The 15033-nt window shown below is 60.9% G+C and overlaps 2 protein-coding genes across 2 annotated transcripts in view; both read right to left on the reverse strand.

Annotated features, from left to right (window-relative positions):
* Nucleotides 1-194, reverse strand: part of TNFRSF6B (TNF receptor superfamily member 6b) — a 1774-nt gene extending 1580 nt beyond the window's left edge. The window contains 1 exon segment of the mRNA XM_008074714.1: nucleotides 1-194. This exon segment is cut by the window's left edge and continues 19 nt beyond it. Coding sequence (XP_008072905.1) covers nucleotides 1-194 — 194 coding nt within the window.
* Nucleotides 195-603: 409 nt separating this feature from the next.
* Nucleotides 604-15033, reverse strand: part of RTEL1 (regulator of telomere elongation helicase 1) — a 32227-nt gene continuing 17797 nt past the window's right edge. The window contains exons 10-34 of the mRNA XM_008074637.1: nucleotides 14979-15017; nucleotides 14833-14911; nucleotides 13690-13787; nucleotides 12916-12971; nucleotides 10034-10108; nucleotides 9836-9917; nucleotides 8123-8255; nucleotides 7840-7953; nucleotides 7703-7743; nucleotides 7470-7555; nucleotides 7233-7310; nucleotides 6798-6875; nucleotides 6318-6464; nucleotides 6101-6216; nucleotides 5777-5900; nucleotides 5512-5677; nucleotides 5217-5383; nucleotides 4575-4670; nucleotides 3419-3617; nucleotides 3132-3272; nucleotides 2327-2443; nucleotides 1835-2068; nucleotides 1584-1745; nucleotides 1180-1502; nucleotides 604-1056 (exon numbers count right to left, since the gene is read on the reverse strand). Coding sequence (XP_008072828.1) covers nucleotides 976-1056; nucleotides 1180-1502; nucleotides 1584-1745; nucleotides 1835-2068; nucleotides 2327-2443; nucleotides 3132-3272; nucleotides 3419-3617; nucleotides 4575-4670; nucleotides 5217-5383; nucleotides 5512-5677; nucleotides 5777-5900; nucleotides 6101-6216; nucleotides 6318-6464; nucleotides 6798-6875; nucleotides 7233-7310; nucleotides 7470-7555; nucleotides 7703-7743; nucleotides 7840-7953; nucleotides 8123-8255; nucleotides 9836-9917; nucleotides 10034-10108; nucleotides 12916-12971; nucleotides 13690-13787; nucleotides 14833-14911; nucleotides 14979-15017 — 3032 coding nt within the window. The 3' untranslated portion in view covers nucleotides 604-975. The remainder of the gene's footprint in view (nucleotides 1057-1179; nucleotides 1503-1583; nucleotides 1746-1834; nucleotides 2069-2326; nucleotides 2444-3131; nucleotides 3273-3418; nucleotides 3618-4574; nucleotides 4671-5216; nucleotides 5384-5511; nucleotides 5678-5776; nucleotides 5901-6100; nucleotides 6217-6317; nucleotides 6465-6797; nucleotides 6876-7232; nucleotides 7311-7469; nucleotides 7556-7702; nucleotides 7744-7839; nucleotides 7954-8122; nucleotides 8256-9835; nucleotides 9918-10033; nucleotides 10109-12915; nucleotides 12972-13689; nucleotides 13788-14832; nucleotides 14912-14978; nucleotides 15018-15033) is intronic.

The following is a 15033-nucleotide window of genomic DNA, read 5'->3' on the forward strand; positions in this document are numbered from 1 at the left end:
GGGCAGGGGCTGCACGTCGTAGGGCTGTCCCGGCGGCACGGCTGCTGAACGAAGGTGCCTGGCGAACACTGGGCGCACGACAGCCACTCCCGCGTTTCCGCGTCCCGCCATGGGAATGTGGGCGCGTCCGCCGCCCCGCACAGGGCCAGCGCCAGCAGCAGGGCGGCCAGCGCCCACCTTGCAGGCACCCTCATGGTCCAGCTAGAGCGGGGAGACCGTGGCTCAGCGCAGACACCAACGGCGCTGGCCCGCCAACACGCCCGTCCGCCCAAGTCGCTGAATGCAGGCCGAGTCCCCTCCTCCTACGGCCACAGTACACGCTCCCACCCTCAGGCTACAGGGCCCCTACTATATGGGCGGGAACCTGCCCTCCCAGGCAGCCCCCTCCCCCACCTGGTGCCATCTCTTCCGTGAGAGCACCACTTCTCCCCAGGGTTCAGTCCAGGCTTGGGTCGGGTGAAGGCAGCCCAGGTGTTAGTGGATGGAGACAGGCTGAGCCCCAAGTTGATAAACCAGTTCTTGTAGGACAGGTGGGAAGGGGACCCCTGTGGATGCCCTGTCCCTCTAAGCACCCTCAAATCCCACCAAACTCAGGCCACACACTGCCCCAGGCACTGCTAGCAGCTTTATTAGAACTGTCGCCTGATTAAAAGTTGGCACACACCCCGTGAGCTCCTTCCTGGGTGGGAGTTCAGCGGGGATGTTCTGGGATTGCCCTGGGCACCACTCATGACACAGCAGCCAAGGAATGTTCTGGGAAGCACCTTCCAACAGACCCCAGGTAGTTCAGGCTTCTTTTGTGCAGGCCCAGACCCTCCCGGCCTCAGGGGCCAATCACAGCCCACCCATCTGAGACTGCAGGGGCCTGGCAGGTGGGCATGCTGGCCTCCCTATTGGGTGGGCTCTTGCCTGCACCATAGCTGGGCAGGCATGTGTCCAAGCCATGATGGGGTGCCCTGAGGGTCTTCACGGTGCTCACTGGGGCTCTGGCCAGAAGACCTGCATGAGGCTCTGCTTCCTGGAGGCAGTGTGGCAGGCTGGACATGTCCTAGAGACCTGTGGAGACATCAAGGCCATTGGACATACCACCAGGCACCGCTAGTGGGCAAAGGCCCACCCCCCCTCAGCCCACCACCTGGGGTGACACCCAGCAGGGCCTGTAGTGGGCCGGGCACCCACCTGGAGGTGCTGTCGCCAGCAGCCCTGGCAGGAGTGGAAGTTGCAGGAAGGGCACTGGAAGGGTACCACGTCCTCTGCCCTGCAGCCCCCGCATAAGAAGCCTGCTTTGAGGGGCCCACTGTGCACCCCTACAGCCTGCTGCTGGGTGCCACCCCACCCATGAGGCTCACCCCGCTCGGACTGTGTGTGCCTGTGAAAAGGTCCTGGGGACCCACCGGGCCCTGTGGTGGCACTGTCCGCCCCTGCACTGTCTGGGGGCTGCTGCCTGGGCAAAGATGAGATCTTGCTCTGGGTGATCACAGGTGTCTGTGACAGCGAGGGACCTGCAGACATGAGTGAGTTTCAGGGGTGCCAACCCAGAGTTGCAGAGGCGGGCATCAGGAGCACTCAGGCAGGACCCCTACCTGGCTGGGGGGCCCTGTGGGTGGGTGCAGGGGGTACTGTGGAACTCGCCTCCCAAGATCTAGATGGCTGTGTGTCCACAGCCAGGGAAGGCAGGCCAGTCAGGTCCGCACACACCTGTGAGAAGTGCTGCTTGTGGTGTGGACGCACAAACATGCCAAACCCTGTGGGAAGCAACACTCAGACATGGCTCAGTCCCTCCAGGCCCCACCTGCCCACCCAGCTCACCAGCCACCACACCCAGGTCACTTGCTTCGCAGCAGGGGGAAGTCCTCAGGCTTTGAGGTGGTCAGTGCAGCCAGCACAGCCAGCACCTTGTCAAGGTCGTCATCCTGTTTGTAGGCAGTCAGCGCTGCCAGGAGCTGGCCACAGCCAGCAGACCCCAGCGCCCTGCGGGCATCTGCCAGGTAGGTACTTGCGGTGAGCTGGCCCCGCTTCTCTGCTCGGGGGGCTCCGGACCCCACATGTGGGCCACTGCCAGGGTCTCCTGGTGCAGGAGTAGCATGGCTCGGAGGCAGCCGTGGGGGCCAAGTTCCACCCCCCTCCACCTCCCTTTCCTCACGGGAATCTGAAAAATGGTGGCACCTCTCAGTACCACGGAGTGCAGAAAGAAAGCAGCCCACCAGGAGACGCCCCACAGTGATCAGCTACACTGGTAGCTCTGGCTTAAACTGTGAGGCGTGAGTCCCCATGAGTGAAGAGTCCCCAGGGCCTGCATGTCTGGCCAGCCTCAGGAGTCAGCTACCTGGGGAGGCTGGACTGATGGACAGGTGGGGCCCACCCTGGTTCAGGTGCTCTCCGGGATCCAGTTGTCCAGCTGTGGCCTCAGACATGGTCAGCTTGGGATCAGGCTCCCTCCTTCCTGAAGAGACATGACAGCACAAGGAGCTGCCGAGCTGGCTCCTGAAGACCCAGAAGGTTCCCCAGGAAGAGGCTGGTATAGCTAGTGGGTGGCTAGGCCTCACTCCCCACCCAGACCAGTGGGGCACCTTGACATACACATATTGTGGCCAGGCCCACGAAGCCATGCCCTGCTGGAAGGGGCAGGGATTGTTTTTCAGCTGGGAGCCAGCCACAGTTCAGCTCAGGAGCCCTGAACCTTGGGGTGCCATCATGAGACACCCCAGCAGGTACCAGGCCCAGAACGGGGTGGGGAGTCTTCCCCAGAAGCAAAGCCCCTGGTCAGAAGAAACCAGCACCCAGTAGTGCTCCAACCTTGGAGGACCTGGCTCAGCTCCAGTGGAAATGGAAGCAGGAAGGGGCAGGTGTCTGGTCCTAGGTGCTGGTCTCTCCTGGGAGGCCAGGCCCATGGCTGCATGTGGGGGATGGGACTGTACATGGGGGGTGGGGTTGCACATGGAAGGTGGGGCTGCACAGGGTTCAACAGGCTGTCTCCAACAAGTGATGCTGCCTTCTGGTGACCCCATTACCCCTGTGAAGGTGCAGGGAGGCTAGACCAAACAGGGCCTCAGGATGCCCACCCCAGCTACCCCACCTGGCCACCCTGCCTTCCAGATCTGAGTTTGCAGGTCCAGCCCAGGGCCCCTCACCAGTGGGGTCCAAGGCTGGCTGTGCCTGCCGGCTTCGGGGAAGGCTGTGGTCAGGCCAGTGGCTGCAGCCTTGTCCTGTGAGCTGGAGGCAGACCTCTTGGAACTGCCGCTTGTGGTGGGGTCGCATAAACTGGTAGAATCCTGTCGGGGAAGGGGTGTCTGGGATGGAGGCTCAGGACCACAGGCCACCCACCTGCACTCTTCTAGGGAACAAGGACAGCCATGGGCCCTGGTGGCCTGCCCAGCTCTCGCAGCAGCCCCCATACAGCCCCTGCGACCCAGGATACCTTGGAGCAGACTGTGCTTCTTAGGGTCCTCAGCAAAGAGGGGGCCAAGGCAGGCCACCAGGGCTGCGAAGTCATCAGAGCGCTTGTAGTCCTGCAGGGCCTGCGTGAAGGTGTGGAAGCTGGTGGGGCTCAGTACCTGCCTCACGGCCACCAGGAAGTGCTTGGCCCTGCCTGCCTGGGCACCAGCTGCCACCTCATCCTGTGTGGGACATAGGCAAGATGCACCATCAGGGTCAGCCTCATCTGTCCCTGCTGGGCCTGTGGCAGGGCCTTCTTTGGCTTGTTGAAGGTTCCCTGCAACATGGGAACCTATAGGGACCGTGGCAGTGAAACTGCCTGGCTGGGCCAGGTACAGGGAGGGACTGTGGGAGGAGCACTGGGCAGGGAGTCCACACGGGCCCTACATGGAAGATGGCCACAGTCTGCCTGCCACAGTCCCTGAGAGCAAGTGGATAAAGAACAGCCTTGCTCTCCCTCAAGCTGGGGACTCCTGAGGGCCCGTGTCGGCTCCTCCTTCAAGCCCCTACCCACAGAAGGCGCCACTGGCGGGGCAGTAGCTCACAGCAGGACACTTTGGGTGGACAAGGAAACATGAAAACCAAGGCAGGGCGGCCCCAGGCTTTATTCCTGCCCCTGTCCCCACCTGGCCCTGGCTAGGCCCCAGCCAGGCCCTAGACCCTCTCTCAGCAGCCAGCCCACTTCTTGATGGTAGCAGTCCTCCCTGGGCACCGCCCAGTTCTTCCCAGAAGTCAAGGGACGTAGACAAAGACTGTGTTCGGGGCTTTCCACCGCCGGGGGCTTCCTGGCTCAGGCTGCAGCTCCAACAGCTGTCACCAGGGCTGGAATGGGTGGCACCTTCACCATGGGCAGGTTAGCACCCACCCTCAGGAAAAGGCAGGCCAAGCCCAGCACTGCCTCCACAGAAGGAGAACTGTAGCAGCTGCAGGCCGCAAAGCAGATGCGCCACAGGAAGGGAAAACAGGGTATGTGTGCCGCACAGAAAGACCCACAGACTCAAACCCCTGGCCATGTTAGCCAACTCCAGGGCAGCTTTCCTGGTCCTGTCTGGCCCCACCTCAGCTTGGTTAGAGGCCATGGGCACCTAGAGCCCGAGCATCTATGGGCAGCAGCACAGGCTAGGGGGACGCTCACGTACTGGGCAGCTGACCAGTCGGACCTTCCTCCTCCTGCCTCTCTGCTCCTTGGCCAGCCTCTTCTCACACAGGAGGGACTGGGGGACCCGATCGTGTGCCTGAGGAGGACAGGTGGTGGTCCCAACCCACACCCTCAGGCCCCAAAGCACCTGTGACCACCTGGTCCACAGGCAAAGATGGCACCGAGTCTCAAGAACCCTTGACCAGCAGCCGGGACAGAGGTGGGTGGGGGTTGTCACACCCTTGGGCCAGTGCTGCCACAGCCCCTCTCCCATGTCATACCCCACACCTGTGAGTCACAGGTAGCAATGTCAAGAGCAGGTTTGAAAAGATGATGTGATGGCAGGGGACTGATAAAAGGACAACGGTGCCAGCTCCCAGTAACCCAGACTCGCCCAGAGCCTGTGGGGCAGGAGTAGAAGGGAGGGTATGGCTCCAGTGGAAGCAGGGAAGAACATAGGAAGTCTGGGGAGAAGGAGCTTGGGGTGCCGCCCACAGTATGGTCCTGGAGAGAGGCCAGTCCCAGGGGAAGCGGATGATGGGGGTGCCAGAGTGAGGCAGGGCAGGGCCCAGAAGGGGCTGCACAGGGGGCACTGGGCCAGGGCCCCAGGGGATGGAGGATTGTGTCTGTCCCGGGCCCGCACCTGCATCTCCTCCTCGCCAGAGCAGGCCCCATCCCCAGAGCCCCCAGCCCACTGTTCACTGTGTTCCAGGGCGGCCAGCAGGCCTCTTGGCCTCCGTGGGGCACGGACTGGCTCCTGCTCGTACTCCACACACAGGTTCCTCTCGGGGTCCCTGGCAGCTGGTGACCCTGCAGGAGCATCGTGTGGGCAGCAGCACTCGCTGAGGGCCCAGCCATAGGGGGACCCATCCTGGGGCAAGAACCCCATGCCAAGCGATGTTGCCTCCTGGTGTGGCCCTGCACCCATCCCCACTCACCTGAGGACCTCTGCTTCAGGCTGGGGACGTGCAGGTCCAGGCATTTTGCCTTTCCGGTGAAGAGAAGGGGACTGGGTGCCATGGTCCCCTTGGCAGCCTCATCTCCTTCACCTGGACTGGGGGCCACAGACTGGGGGCCTGGAGCCCAGGGGGCTGGGGTGGGCACCTGCAGAGCCACAGGGTGAGGGGCTTGTTTGTCTCTGCGGGAAGAGTACCTGCCCCTCCTGGGTGGGCGGGGGGTGACCACAGGGCTTCAGGAGCTCACTGTTTTCTGAGCAACACGGAAGAACTGGGCCACGTCTCGGATGACATGGCCGAAGCTGTTGTACACCTTGACGTAAGGACGTACCCAGGAGGGCAGCTGTGCTCTGGCGTCAGTGTGGGCAAACCTGGAGGTGGTGTGGCTGTCAGTCCCACTTCAGGCTGCCTCTGCCCTGGTGTCAGGGAAGTGAAGAGCCTCCTCCCAGCAGGAGCCCCGGGCTCAGACTCCACAGGGCCAAGAGGCTGGGAAGACAGGCCTCATGCCAGAAGGTGGGTCTGAGGGTCTAGAAAAGGATAGGGCCCAGCGGGGCAACCAGGCTCCACATACCTGTGGTCACAGAGGAACACAGCCCCATAGTCATGGCGGTGCCGGATCACCCGCCCAATGGCCTGGTTCACAGCCCTGGATGCCTGCTGCTGGTACCACTTCTGCCCTGAGAGGACCTGTGGGAGCAGGGCTGGTCACCAGGGCTCCTTATCTTAACCCAGCTCTGCCCCACCCTGAGTGACTCCCCTGATCCCAGCCCCACCCTAGAGTGACTCACCTGGCCCCCAGGCTCACCCTGGCCCTTCATCTCATCCAGGAACTGCATCTTGAGAACAACTCGAGGGTCCATGCGTGGGGGGTAGGGGAGGCCCGTGACGATCACTCCACGGCCGTTTGTGTCTGAGAAGTCCAGCCCCTCACTGGCCTAGGAGACAGGTCAGGGAGTTGCCTGGGGGCCTTGAGATCTCCTCATCCCTGGTTGTCTACACTGAGCCCGGCCTGGGGTGCACCGCTCACAAGCCACATCCAACTACAGCATGCTAAGAATCTCCTCCTTCCTGCCCTCCCTTGGCCACGAGCAGGTCCCAGTTCCCAGCCAGGGTGATCCCAGCAGGGATACTCCCTCTAATCTGTCTGCTGGACATGGGCCTGAGAGAGGTGACCAGTCCTGTCTTGTCTAGGGCCCAGAGTCTGCTGAGGAACCATGAACTCTCATGAGACAACAGGTGGCCAGTTGGGGGGAGGCTAGAGGACTCACCTTGCCCCGGCACACGGCCAAGAAGGTGGCCCCACTGGAGCCAGGGGAGCTGACCCTCTGGTAGTAAGCATTGATCACCTGTAAGGGGAGGCTGGTCAGCCCAAGCTTGGAGCCCCATCCCTTGGCCCCTTCCACCTCCTTGGGTGAGAGCCCAGACCCTCCAAGATGAAGGATGGTCCCAGTCAAGAAGGGTTGGCATGGATTTCAGGCTGACCCCTACAATGCACCCAGAATTTGCTCAGCGTTCCCAGAAAATACAGGGACCCTGGAGCAGGGTGGCTGGTGGGACCCTCAGATAGGAGCGTTGGCTACCACCAAAGGGTGGCACACCCGGGGTCAGGAAGGAAACAGGCACCCCTCCCAGCCTGGGGGAGGCCATGAGGGCCAGTGGAGGCAAGAGTGGACAGCAGGCCCTGACCCTGGCCAGGTGCAGACCTCGGAAAAGCTGCCCTTGCTCCTGGGCTCCACAAACAGCGGCTTCAGTTCCTCCATCCTCCTGACCAGGTCGTGGGCCTATGGGGGAAGCCAGGACATGGATGCCCAGGGCTCAGGCACACTATCTGCCTGATGGGGGCAGGTAGGGGGCGGCAGCAACAGTCTTCTTTGTGCCCTGGCCCTGCCCCCTACCCTGCCCCACCCTCCGGTCCCAGGAGGACATCCAGGGAGACACACCCGCCAGAACTCCAGGCTCTTCTCCATGACAGGGTAGGAGGGGAAGAAGACCAGGAGCCCATGGGGCACCACGCGGGCGATGTTGCCTGGAAACACATGGCCATGGTCAAGGCAGGGTTCTGGATATCCGCGGAATGGATGTCCTATGGGCTCTAGGGAGTGGGGGCCAAGATGGACACAGCTGGGGCCTGGGTTTCCCAAGGGACATGGGCTCCTGGGTGGGGGACACTTACCCAAGGCCTTCCCCAGGGAGGACAAGCACTCCTCAGAGAACCTGCAGAGCCAGGAAGCCATGGTTCAGCATCCCAGGGCCCCACGGCCCCAGGGCCCAGCCCACATGCCCCAGCCCTGTTTGCCCAGGAGCCCTCACCGCTTGTTAAACGCAGAGCTCAGCTGGGCTCCATCAGGGCCTTTGGGGACAACCCCCACCCAGATCTGGTGCTCACTGATGACATGTGGGTTCTCCAGGCACACAGGGAAAGGGCTGGGCAAGGCCAGGGAGTGAACTGTTGGTGGGGCACAATACACCGCAGCACGCAGGGCCCGAGACCCCATCACCCCAGCTCACAGGATCCCAGCACCCAAGCAGTGGCCCCCTACCCCCACCCTGCTGGCGTCACTAGCACTTAGGCCCCTGGCAGGGGTGGCCATACATCTGCAGCTCCAGAGCAAAGGAGGACACCGGGGCCAGCGTGCCGCTGGTGAGGATGATGCTGCGGACGCCCTGGCGGAGGAGCTCACGCATGCTGTGGCCGGGGCTGAAGCACCAGTAGCTCAGTACCTTCCCTGTGGGGTGGCTATGGGTGAGGGATCAGGCCTGACCGCCCCTCTTACGGTCATCCTCTCCCCCCACCCAGCCTCAGACCTGTGAGGCCCCACCCTGAGCCATGATCAGTCTGCAGGCTGGGGCCCCTTGGGAGCAGAAAAGAGGGCCCAGGAGGACATGAGGGATACCTCAAAAGTCAGCCCACCCAACCCTAAACTTTGCGGAAACTGTGACATGGGCTCAGGGCATGAAACCCACCCACCAAGAGCACACTGGAAGGAAGCAGCATCCACGCTCCCAGCATTCCAGGCGCGGGTACAAAAGGGCAGTGGGAGTTACCAGGAAACAAGAGAGTCTGTGCGAGCCACTGTGCCGCATCAGAAATAAACAAGGTCAGAGGGAAGTTCCTGGAAGTGCCTGACCCACTGGCCGGGTGGCCGTGGGTGTGGGACCCAGAGCGCACAGGCCAAAGTTCTGGAACTTAGCATGAGAAGAATAGCTCTAAGTGCGACTCTAATGTCCAGTCTGAGGTCAGTGGGACAATGGCCTGGAGCCGGAGAAGCCTTTTCACGTTGATGATGACACAAGGCCACTAAGGCCAGACGGTGGGGAGCAGACCACCTCAATGAGCTCATTTCCCGGAAACATCAGCCCTGGGAGTGGCCACTTCTGAGAAGTCACATGACATCAGAGGCCCATGGACCACGGGGCCAGCCCCGGAGCCAGAGCCCAAGCTCCGGCTGCCTCGAACACACGTGGTCTACGGGACCTCATGAATGCCGCATGAGGAGGCACTGTCTCCACCAGGACAGATACTTCCTGCTGAGAGAGGTTGTCATCCAGCAGGGGTCAAGCTGTGACCACATGACCACCCTCACAGTCTTTCCCTGTCCACTTGGACAGGCAAACTCAAATTATAGTGTCCACACAGGTGCCATGGGCTCCTTCTGCTGGGGCCGCATTGTACCATGTGCCATGAATCAGATGGCAGGCTGAGAAAGAATGTTCCTGAGAGGGAAGGGCAGGGCTTGCATATGGAGAGGAGCACCCTAGGTGGCGGCACTCCCAGGCAGTGGTGTGAAACCCTACTCTGGCCACCCTCCACTGAGTTGGACAACACGTGGGGCATGCAGAGGAGGCAGGGACTCAGAGCAAGCTCAGTTCAGAGCTTTGGTGACAGGGTCAGCCAGCACATCTGTACACCCTTCAGATACAAGCCTGAGGCTGAGCGTCTCCTGGTAACGAAGGTGTGTGGAGGGCCCAGCAGGCGCCAGTTGGCCAAGGGAAGGAAGGCCTATACACTGACTGGCCTTGGGCAAGCCAGCGTATCCCAGGCAGGCTGGGTGGGAGGTCTCGCTGGACTCTGGCTCTGCCACCGCCAGTCAGTCAGGAGCCATCGGGCTTTCTCCGAGGTCTCTCTAGCTCCAGTAACTCTGACTTTCAGAGGGGGTGAGGAGGTAGTCCCCAAGAGGGCTAAACACAGAGAAGGTGGCCAGGCCCTGAGGTGGAGATCGGAGTGGGGTGCGGGGTGTGCCTAGTCCTGGCGTGGTGGTGCTGAGTATACACTGAGGTCAGGACTGACGGCCCTGAGGGCCTATACCTTGCTTCCTGGTTGCAGCAGAGCCCCAGGCGTCTGACCGCTGAGCTGTCCTCCGATGACTAGTATCAGGGTGGATGTGTACCTGGAGGGAGGTGGGTAGGTGTCCTGAGGCCCTACCCATCTCCTGGAGGAGACCCTTACCTCTAAGAACTGTGGGACCCCAGCCCTGCCCACCCACCTCCTGGAGAAGGGACCTACCTTATAGGACTGTAAGACCCCCAGCCCTGCCAGGGAACTGGGGCCGCCCTCAGGGGAGTCCACACTGAACACGATCTGAATGGCAGAGGAAGCACAAACTACAGTCAGGAGCCTGGGTGAGAGCTCAGACACCCGTGGTGTGCCCAGGGAATCAGGCCCCAGTCTAGTCCAGCTGGTGCTCAGCACCCAAAAACACCCAGGTCGCCCAGCCTGCCATGTCCTCCCCCACATGTCAGACAGATGCTCAGCAGTCATCTGGCTCCCCTACCCCTGCCATCGAGGCATGGTATGGCCCCAGGCTGAGGGACTGGAGCTCATATCTGCCTCTCCCACCTCCAGGGAAACCTGCAAGCTCTCTGTGCCATCACCCTGGGCCATCTCCACACACTGGAGATGTGGCCGCCTGTAAGACTCTCCAGCTGACTCACCTGGCTCCCCTCTGTGCCCAGCCCAAATTATTCTAGAAACTCAACAATTCCAGCCAAAATCATGGCAGAATTCTCAAAGCATGCAAACAAGCTGACTCCAAAGTTCACTGGAGAAAATGCCAAGATGAGTTTAAAAAGAACAAGAGGGCTGTGTTCTGGCTGGCTCAAGACTTGCTACAAAACCACAGCAACACACACAAGAACAAAAGGATGGAGAGACACCTAACCAACTGGCAGCGGATGGCCGGGGCACTGGGAGAACACGGAGCACTCAGCCCTTCACGTGCCCACAGGTAACCTCAGAGGGACCAAGGCCTGGACACAACACTGCGTTACAGCAGCCTTGTGTGAAAACACCACAGGACAGAACACCTGCCCACAGGAAGCATCTGTTCACCAACCCCATCATGAACATGGAAAGCAGACGGCAGGTGACAGGGAGGGAACATGCACACGGCACATAGACCAATGCTCGGAATTAACAAGCTCTGCACATAAGCGGGAAAAAGATCGCACATGCACCAGGATGGGGCATGGGGGGACGATTCACAGAAGAGGCACCCAAATGGCCAAAACGTGGACAGGACGCCACAGCGAGGACACAACACCCTGCCCACTCAGCCTCACGCACAGTGGGATGGGGGTTTAGGACAAAAGACTTGGAAGTCTGGTGGGGCCCAGCAGGAGCCCAACACTGCCCTCCTCCATCAGGGTCACACACACCATGTTTCCAGGGCTCACCTCAGCACAAGTCCCCAAATCCTCATCCTGGGCCACCCGCCTCATGCTGCCTGGGGTCACTCACTGTCTCCGCTCCAAAGATAGCACTGCTCTCCCCTACCTGACACACCATGTCCCAACAAGAGCGCCAGGCACCTGCAGGTGCTCAGAGGAGCCAAGGATGAGTGAATGCTCAGTCACACATCCTCTGACACAGACATGCCAGCAACCGTGACCACAGTCCCCTAGGCGGGGCGGGGTCGAACCACCTGCCAGGGGCTCCCCAGAGCAGCAGCCAAAGGAAATTCCAAACCAAAGGAAATTCCAAACCAAAGGAGTGAGCAGGGTTTGATTCCAGAATGTGGAGGAGGAGGAAGCTCTCTCCATAAAAGGAGAAAAGGAGCCAGGGAGGCACTCCAGGGAGGGAGGGTCCTGGCTGGCTCACACCCGCCCTCCATGCAGGAGCTGCAGTGCCCACCCGTATCCTCAAAGGAGGGAGAGAGCAGGCTCCCTGAGCCCACCAGGACTCAGGTGAGGTCCGCCTGGCAGGAGCCCAGCCACTCGCTCCAGGAGCCAGACACACTCCAGAAGGAATGGCAGGCGGATCTGTGTGGGCAGCACAAGGGCCTGGGCAGCCAGCAGTCAGAGAGAGGGCAGCGGGGTCTGCCCTGGGATGCCTAACATCCCCTGGGAGGGAACAGGGAGGACAGAGCAGTGTTATCTTGGTAGCCCCAATAGCTGCACAGAGGAGACACTGGCAATTGGGTGGCCACCTGCAGAGGTGGCCAAGGGGGATGCAGGCCCAAGCCCAGGACCGGCTGTCCTCTGTGCCCTCAGCCCCTCCTGGCCCCGCTCAGCATCTGGCTATCCCTGGAGCGTCTAGATTCACACCATGGAAAGAACACTGCACGAAAGTGTGGGCTGGCGTGGGCCTGGGCTCTCTCCTAGTCTCCCCAGCATGAGCACTCACGGAGCCATCACACAGCCAGGCAGCCCTGCCAAGCCCACTGTGACCTTGAGCTCATGCCTGGAGGTGCAGTGTGGGTGGCAAATGGAGGTGGCTGCCTATGCTTCACCAAGAGCCGATGGTCCCACTGTCAGGGCTCCTGAGTGTCTACTTCTAAAGTCCTCCCCAGGCCCAGGAGAGGCAAAACTGTAACCAGAGACCCCAAAATACCGGCCATGCCTTAGCCACTCTGCCAGCAGCTCTCCAGCATGGAGGCCAGTGCTATGTACACATGAGCAAGGAAAGTGCTCAGCTGCCAGGAGCCCTGGAGAGAAGGGGCAGAAGGGGCCTGGAAAAGGGGGGCAGAGTTGTGTTCCCCCTTCTGCCCACGGGCTTATGAACACAAGACCCACAGGATCTGTCTGTCTCCCAAGAAGCTGCTCAGAAAGTCATGGGTCTCTAGAAGCTCTCCACTGGGGCCCACAGGAGCTGTGAGGTGTCAGTATCAGCAAGGTTCTGCTGGCTGGAGGAGCCTGGGCAGGATAGGCGTGGCCCTGGCACTCACTCTCCTTGGGATCTTCACCAACCAGCGCAACCCTTCAGTGATTGGCCATTGAACAGCCAAGTGTGGTCCACTGCTGCCCTCCCAAGGGCTTACTGTGTGGGTTTAGGGCCTAAGGGCTTACTGGCCAGAAAAACAGTATAAGTCCCATTCCGAGTGTAGACAGGAGTGCCTGTCCAACCCACACCAGGAATGGAGATGCCACATAGGCACATGCAGGCCCTACCTGGATGATGTCAGCGAGCTTCTGCAGTCCAGCCGTGTTGGTGAACACTCCAGCACCTGCAAGGTGGCCAGGAGCTAACACCCACAGCACAAGGGGAGGCCCTGACCCTTCCACATCCCACTGCAAGTCAGCACAATCGAGCTTGATTTCATGCCCAATGGGGCAACTGGCTTCTCTGTACCCAGCACAGAATGCGGGGTCTGCTCAGGGAGGGCAGCTTGTCTGCTCTGCCCAGCAGTCAGGGGGAAGCCAGACAGGGACAGTCTCCAAGGGGGTCAGTGGGACTCAAACGAGGCTCTGTGGTCAAGTAAGTGTCGGAGCTACCAGAACCGCCTTCCCCAGCACCCATGAGCACAGCAAAGACCCCACTGGGTCTTGCATTTCCAACCCCCCTGAGACCTTACTTAGCAGAAGTCAGTTCCACAGAGTGACCGTGGGGATGCTGCCCCAGGAAGTCCTCTGTACCTCACAGCTCAGTGGTGTGGACAACCTGCTGAGGTTGCTGGCAGCTTTTCTTGGAGGGACTCACTGGGAGAGGCCGCGGGGAGAGGTGCTGGTGTGGAGCTGAACACGCTCTGCAGCGTGACCAGGCAGCACCAACGCCAGCGCATCCCGACCAGAGCCCAGCTCTGTGCCCCAACCCTCATTGCAGGGAGGGTGCCAGTGTCACCAGGAGAGCTGTGCTGAGTGCCCGGTGGGCACGGGGCTGCAACATTGACCGGACGCCTGCCCTGCCCCCCATCTGTCTGCATTGAAGGCCCTAGCCCGACTCACGTCCTGCCAGGTGCTGGATGATCTGGTCCAGTGAGTCTAAGATGCAGCCCTTGGTCTGAAATGTGATCTGGGCTTCCGCAAACAGCTCGAAGATGTAGCTACAGAGAAGAAAACAACTCAAGCCGCAGTTCTGGGAACTGCAAGCAGATGGCTTCGAGTTTCCTTCACTCAGAAACAAATTCTAAACCCTCATGGGGGCCAGAATTGGAGGTGAGAGGCCTCTGCCCAGGAGCCTGCAGGTGGAGGGAGATCAGCCCTGGCATGGGAACCCCAAATCAAGGAAAAGACAGAGCACCAGGGAGAGGGGCTGCCGGGGGGGGGGCATCAGGGGCTCCCTAGGGTGGTGGCTCTGGCAGGGTCCTCAAAAGCTTTGGAAAGTGACTTGGGGGGTGATAGCAGAAGCTACAGGAGGGGAACTTGGGGGGCAGGGTGGGGCAACCCAAGGGCCAGGGCAGAGCCTTGAATGTTGAGCTGAGAAGTCTGGCTTCATCTGGGAGCACCTGGAAGTCCCTGTGAGGATCAGAACCAGGGGAAAGACGGCTGGCAGGGGAAAGCAGCCAAATCCAAGGCCCAGAACACGCTCTGCCCATGACACATGCAGGCTGGGGTTCCAGCATCTGCCCACAGGACAGGCAATACACCCTGCTGCCCTGGGTGCTGAGAAGACAGAGTCCTGTGGGACTCAGAACATTCCAGGCCTCCTGGAGTCCTAAGAAGGGGTGGTTGGGACATGGATCGCCCTCACCAGAAGGTCTCCTTGTAACAGACACCTACTGTACGCAGGGGGCTGGACCAGGGTTGGGGCCAGAGGAGACATGCAGCTCTGTGTGGGCATGAAGGTTGGTCCTCCTAATGTCTCAACAACCAAGTGAAAAGTGTACAACCCCTCCTGAGTCTCAAAAATTGGAAACAGACCTCACTAATGTGCAAAGGCCCAGGACTGGGCAGGAAGTGCCAGGTAGAGCACCATGGGGACAGAGCACAGCAGGGGCAGAGTGCTGCAGGGACAGAGCACCGCAGGGACAGAATGCTATGGGGATGGAGTGCCACAGGGAGAGAGGGCTGTGAGGAAAGCACCCGGGCACCCACTGCCATTTCTGACCCCAGGCAGGGCCAGGGTCAGGGGCCAGCTCCATTTCTCACCTCCCAGGCTTGGTGATCCCGCTGTTGTCTCCTGGCAGCTCCACAGCATCGATGGCCCCTTCCAGGTGAAGCAGGATCACTGTGGGTGAAGGGGTATCAGAGGCAGCCCCCCATCAGCTGCAGGGAGGAGGGCAGGTGGCACTTACTCTTGAGCTTCGCGATGTCTTCCAGCCCCATGTTCAGCCCTGGCAGGAGAGAAAG

This window comes from Carlito syrichta, unplaced genomic scaffold, assembly GCF_000164805.1.
Source record: "Carlito syrichta isolate Samal-C Ts95f unplaced genomic scaffold, Tarsius_syrichta-2.0.1 Scaffold117897, whole genome shotgun sequence".
In the NCBI taxonomy this organism is placed as follows: Eukaryota; Metazoa; Chordata; class Mammalia; order Primates; family Tarsiidae; genus Carlito; species Carlito syrichta.